The sequence below is a fragment of the Dendrobium catenatum genome, unplaced genomic scaffold, assembly GCF_001605985.2.
Source record: "Dendrobium catenatum unplaced genomic scaffold, ASM160598v2 fragScaff_scaffold_273, whole genome shotgun sequence".
Taxonomy (NCBI): Eukaryota; Viridiplantae; Streptophyta; class Magnoliopsida; order Asparagales; family Orchidaceae; genus Dendrobium; species Dendrobium catenatum.
The window spans coordinates 2,882,578-2,889,011 of record NW_021318735.1 but is presented as its reverse complement, the minus strand read 5'-3'; the positions used below and the strand labels follow the sequence as shown (position 1 = coordinate 2,889,011).

Here is a 6,434-nt window from a genome sequence, read left to right as displayed (position 1 = left end):
TGTAATAACCTCATAGGTACCAAAGAATGGGTAATTAAAAAATTTGTCATAGAAAGCAAAGAACTTTCTATGAGAATCAGTTTACCTCCCAAGGATAAAGATTTCATATTCCAAGCATTAAGTCTTTCCATGGCATTGCTTAGAATCTCTTGATTGTCAGCCATTCTAATTCTTTCAAGTGAAATCTTCACTCCCAAGTATTTCATTTCCATCACTATCTTGAAGCCAAGAGTTCTGCCAATCTTCTTCCTCATACGATAGCTGACCACCTTCCCAAACAGCAACTGAGATTTACTAACATTAATTTTTTGCCCATTCCATTTACAAAATTTCTCCAGAATGGTCTTCATAGATTTAGCAAGCTAAACAGATGCATGAGAAAAAATGACAGCGTCATCTGCATAAAGCAAATGAGTAATCTTCAGTCCTCTACTTGAAATTTGAATGCCAAGACTCTTCCCCCTTTGCTCTATTGAATTAGTAATCAATTGGAAACACATGATGAATAAGTATGGTGAAAGTGGACATCCCTGATGGAATCCATTTTGGGCATTAATCCATTCAGAATTCTTCCCGTTGATAATAACGAAAAATCTCACATCTACAACACATTCCAAGAGAAGGTTAGAGAAAACAGTAGGAAAACCAAACCTACTTAAAATATGCCGAAGAGTTGTCCATCCCATGCTATCATAAGCTTGCTCCATGTCAAGATTTACAGCCATCAGTCCCTTCTTGTTCTTTGAGATTTTGAACTTGTGAAAAATCTCCTGAGCTAACAAACAATGTTCAGCAATGGACCTTCCATGGATGAAGGCAACTTGTTCTTCGAAAATCATCTTAGAAATGCCCTTCTTCAATCTGTTAACAGGCATAGTAGCCACTATCTTAAAATTGATTTGACATAGGCTTATGGGCCTATAATTTGAAGGAGTCAATGGATTCTTAATTTTAGGAATTAAGACAATCAAGGTGTCTTTGCATTCCTTATTCATATGGCTGGAATTAAAGAAACTTCTTACAGCATTCCATAGAGTTTCCCATATAATGTTCCAATAACTCTTGTAGAAGGAGGAGGTGATGCCATCCAAACCTGGAGACTTATTGTTCCCTTGCTGAAACACCGAAATCTGTAGCTCATTCTCAGTAAATTCAGTATTTAACAATTCCATATCTTCAACAATTAATTTTGGATTTTCCATAACTGAAGGCTAGCCCGTTAATTCACACTCCCTATACTTCCATTTCTTCTCAAAGAAATTAATGAAGACATTCTCAATTTGATCCTGCTCCTCTTGCAACTTGTTTGCTTCATCTTTAATTTGGAAAATACGATTCCCATTCCTTCTAGCCGTGGCAAAACTATGAAAAAGCTTGGAGTTTGCATCACCTTCCTCATGCCACCTAGCCTTAGCTCTTTGGTTCCACCAAGTAGAAAGTCTTCTCAAAGTAACATTGAGTTCATGTATTTTGCTTCTAAGCTCAAAAATGTCATCAGCAGACCAATTACAATTCAAAGCTTCCTTATTATGCAAATCAAGGATCTCCTTCTTCAATTTTTCTTTTAAAACATTGAAGTCCTTGCATTTGTTTTTACTCAAGAAAAGTAAAGCTTTCAAAGTACGATTAAGCTTCTTTTGTAAAATTGTGTACTCATCACCAACATCATTCTTCTTCCAAGAATGATAAACAATGCTCTTAGCCGCAAGATAAGATCTCCATGTATCTTCAAACCTAATAGTTCTCGACTTAAGCCGCACCATTTCATCCATCTTAATCACAATAGGACAATGGTCAGACGCCATCCTCGCTAAATGTCTGTTCACTACAAAAGGAAGCTTCTGCATAGCCACCGAATTCAGTATACATCTGTCCAACCTTTCCCATATCCGAGAAGTGCTCTCTTTGTTGTTACACCACGTGAATCTTGGCCCAACACTACCAATATCATGAAAATATGAATTCCCCATGAAGCTCTTCATTTCTCTAGGTCCTTCAGAAAATAAGAACCTCTTACCTCCTCTCTTCTCATCCTTATTTAAATTGCAATTAAAGTCCCCCCCTATAATAGAAGGAGTAGAATTCTCCATGCTCTTTTCCAACTGATTCCAAAGACAACTCCTCTCCTTGTAACAACGACTCCCATAAACAGTAGCAATCTTCCACATTCCCAAGCTAGGAACAGAGAGATTACTAATAATCACCTATGAAGAGGCTTCACAAACCTCAAAAGACACCAACTTAATCTTCCACAATACCAAAATACCACCAGAGGTCCCAATAGCAGGTTGGTGAAAATAATCCCATTCATTCCCCATAAGACAATCAACCTCCCTTCTATCAATGCTAGACAATTTAGTCTCCATAAGCCCAATAAAGAAAACATCTTCATCTCTAACCATTTCCTTAAGATACAAGGAAGCTTCTTTCTTTCTCGTTCCCCTGTAGTTCCAAAAAAGAATTGAAGACATAATTAAAAAGGTATAGAGGATCTCCCCCCGCTGTTTGGGTTCAACCTTCCATTCCTCTTCTTCTTTTTTTGATAATCTCTATCTACAGGTCCAAATGATTTCAATTATTTGGCTAGCTTAACCTTGACACCACCACTACCAGAATTTAGTGCATTATGGCTTACCTCTGAATCCAGTGATTCCAAGCCTTTGTCTACCACTTTAACGTTACTTACAACGTTACCCACAATTTCTCCTTCCTCCTTCTCCACCAGAACAGCAAAACGATTTGTTGAATGAACACAAATCTCATTTTCAGAATCCCTAGAACTCCCCCTATTTTATCAACATTACAGTCAGTCTTTGCCTGCAGCTGGATCTCTTCAGTCTGTGTAACTTGCATATTCTCAAAAACTATATAATCTGGTTTGCTCCCGATATCCTTTACACTATTACTGTTGGTAATGTTTCTTCTAGCTCGTTTGTTCTTGAATTGGACATGAATCCAAGGACCATACTTAGTACTAACCATGGACTATTTACTGTCATGTCCAGCCAATTTGTCTTGCCCGTTGTCAGCATCCATATTCTTTAACGTTTGATCCTTCATCATTAAAGTGACATTTTCCGGACATACCTTCTTATCATGGCCTACTCTTCCGCATTGATAGCACATAAGATCATTTTTTTCATACTCCACCCGTTGGAAAAATCTCCAAGCAGAACCGTCAACCCACGTACCATTCAATAGTTTTTTCTCCAAATCAATTCTTACACAAACACAAGCAAACTCATGTTTACTCCACCGGAATGTATTCCATTCCACATACATAGGTGATCCAAAGCAAGAAGCAATTCTTGTTATGCTATCTTCATCCCAACAATATAGCTGTAGACATGGTAGTCGAATCCACACTGGTGCAGAGATACCTTTGAATGAATTCAGATCAAATGCGGAAGTCCACCTATCCATACCACCAATAAGTCTGTTAGTTTGTTAGGGATGTTAAGCCCTATGAACTTAGTCCCAAGCTAACCAAGAGGGAAGGTGAATTGGTATTTTAAAAAATTCTTTTCACAAAGAACAAAAATCACATAAACCAAAATCACACCACGAGAAAAATAAACAATACGAAAATTAAAGTGCGGAAGCAAGAAAACAATAACACAGAGATTTATAGTGGTTCGGTCAAATTAAACTACGTCAACTCCTTGGAGGCACCCTCCAAGTATTGCACTACAAACGTGACTCTCCTTTTGCCCCCACGGCTAGGAGGAGAAGCCCTCACAAAGAACCTCTTTTTGCCAACCCGGCAAGGCAGAGAACCTATCTCCTTTTACTTCCTCCTGAAGCTGGCAGAGAACCACAACTAGATGCTGACTCCTTACCTCTACCGACCCTTCCACGGACGAGAAACTCTAGATGAAGAAGAAGCAGAGCGATCCTTGAAGCAACCCTTGTGAATCCCCTCACAAGCTCCCCCTCACAAGATCCTCTCTCTTTCCCTCTCTCTCTTTCTCTCGTCAAGGCCTTCTCAGGTCAAGGTAGCAGCCAAAGGTTGTTCAAAATGTTGAAAAAGAGCTCATAAATAGAAGAGCTTCAAAGGAGCTCATTAATTGCAAGTTGCCGACAATATCGTTCAGGCCGATATGTACATCGGCCTGGCCGATCAGTATAAAACTTAGAAGATTTGCAAGAGCATCGCCCTGAATGCAAACTTCGATGATTTAAAATTGGCTTGATCGTCCAGGCCGATCTCACGATCGTCCTGACCGATCAGTTCAAATCAGAGGAAAATCGTCCAGAGCATAACTCTGAATTCAAGCTGGCTGATATTTATCGTCCTGAAGTAACTAAGGTTTTTGAATAGATCATCCTGGCCGATCCTGTGATCGTCAAGGACAATATGATTGTATCAATCATCCTTAATTACTCCCTTGATTTCCTGATAAATTAAGGCATAATTTGTGAATATCGTCCAGGCCGATCAATGATCGTCCTGGCCGATTATTTAAAAATACAGTATACCTAAATTGTCTATGGCGGCAACTTCTATCTGTTTTGAGCTTATCATCCTGGCTGATACACGTATCGTCCAGGCCGAGCAGTTAATGACGGCTGCCTTAATTAAGAATCCATATTTAAACTTTCTGTTTTAAACCTGATCGTCCAAGACGATGTAAATATCGTCCTGGCCGATATGAGTAAAAATAGAAATTCTAATTCTCTCAAGTGTGTGTGTGTAGGGTTACTTAGCATCAATCTCTTTGACCATTACAAATAGTCTCAAAAAGAGGAAAAACAAAGTACAGACTGACTCAACCCTAAACCTACGCAATCTTGAACTGGCTTCATTTATTCATCCGATCTTCGATTCCTGAAAAGTTAGAAGCAACATGCAGTCCAAGAGAATCAATAGTGTTCGTCAATCATCAAAACATAAGTCATGAAAATAGATTTGCAATAATCTCCCACTTTTTGATGATGGCAAACACAAGTAGGAAAAACTCAGAGAAAAAAAAAAACAGTTCACTAGAAATTCAATGTTACAAGCACATACCGTTTTTCCTACCACATCCTACTCCCCCTTTTGTCATCACAAAAAGAGGGTCCTAGACACACAAATGAAAAAGTAAATAACACAACAGAAACTAAAACAAACCACAAGATAAACTACAGAAAACAGAAAATAGAAAACACGGACTAGAAAAATGAGGGACCCTGATCATCAGATGGAGGTGGTGGAGGTGGCTGCTGAAAGTAGCTTGCAAGCATAGTAAACTGAGAATTAAACTAGGCGATGTCCTGATCATGCTGCTGTTGCTGGTGAGTCATGTAGCTGTCAAATCGGGCTAAATCCTCAGTGCGATGTTGCTCGTAGCGGGCAATGTCCTAAGAATGTTGTTGCTCCTATGCAGCAACGTAAGCATCAAAGCGGGTCTCCCATCGATCAAACCTCTCAATCAACTGATCAACTGGTGAGTGCTGGTGGAGAGAAACAGGATCAGGAACTGGAGCGGGAGTGGGGGCCTCCTCCTCCTCAGCCCCCCGAGGTTCCTCATCCCCAGGGTGTAGACGAGTACTGTGAAGGGTACTAAAGGAACTGTTTGAGTAGAAGGGAGTTGGGAGGTTAGGAGGAATAGGATACTGAAGTTGGTATTTGGTTTCAAGGACATAGGCTATGATGTGTCCTAAGGCTAGATTGGGTTTTTTCTTATGACCTGGATCGCGGATTGTGGTTAAGTGATCATTGTATCAAAAAATTAAGTCCACAGTATTAAATTCTCTACGAGCTATGATGTAGAAAGTAGTGAGGGAAAGTAGAGGGGTGTTGTGGATTTGGTCCCCGGCTTTTGGAATTATGGAGGTGCGAAGGACATGTTGAATTGTCCTAGCATCTTTGACTAAAGAGCTAGTCTCTCCAACATGAAAAGGTGCATTGGTCTGGCAAAGGAAGTGATTTTTCGTGGACCAGTCAAGGTCAGGATCTGAAGTGATTAAGTGCAGCTTATCCCCGGTGGTGGATAGCTGTAACAGTTCAACACAGTCTTGATATGTGATTTCGACAGGGCGTCGATTCACATAGGAGGGTTAATGCGAAGATTTGCAAATAATTCTCGAAGAAATTCGGTATTAAAGGGGAAAGCAAGAGATAGAATGAAACAAAGGGAAGTGTGAGCAAAAGATCCATTACCGGGTATGAGATGTGGGTAGGATTGATGATTCCGGAGACAGTTATCCCACACTCTTTGTATCGATGGTAGGCTGCCTCATCCTCTGCCTCCCAGAATCGAGGGTCCAGAGTGGCCCTTGAGGAACTCCCAGTAGCCTGTCGAACTCGTTTCCCATCGACCATAGCAAAGGATTAGCAAGGAGACGCAAGAGGAGAAGGGATTTGGTGGAAAATATGGCTGGATTGTCCAGAATTTAAAAAAAATGGCCATATCATCCAGGCCGATCGTAGAATCGTCCAGGCCGATAAG

At 40.2% G+C, this 6,434-nt stretch overlaps 1 protein-coding gene across 1 annotated transcript; it reads right to left on the bottom strand.

Annotated features, from left to right (window-relative positions):
* Positions 1–1,211: 1,211 nt before the first annotated feature.
* On the bottom strand, positions 1,212–2,982 carry LOC110115703. Its single transcript, XM_020849018.1, has 4 exons — positions 2,687–2,982; positions 2,259–2,442; positions 1,625–2,204; positions 1,212–1,561 (listed from the first exon to the last, which is right to left on the bottom strand). The coding sequence occupies exons 1-4, from the start codon at positions 2,980–2,982 to the stop codon at positions 1,212–1,214; spliced, it is 1,410 nt and encodes a 469-aa protein (XP_020704677.1).
* Positions 2,983–6,434: the final 3,452 nt, after the last annotated feature.

Coding starts and splice junctions, on each gene's coding strand:
- LOC110115703 (XM_020849018.1), bottom strand. CDS start 2,982: ATGGTTAGTACTAAGTATGGTCCTTGGATTCATGTCCAATTCAAGAAC. Junction 2,205..2,258: donor GGACCTCTGGTGGTATTTTG/GTATTGTGGAAG, acceptor GCCTCTTCATAG/GTGATTATTAGTAATCTCTC. Junction 1,562..1,624: donor TTTACAAAAGAAGCTTAATC/GTACTTTGAAAG, acceptor ATGTTTTAAAAG/AAAAATTGAAGAAGGAGATC.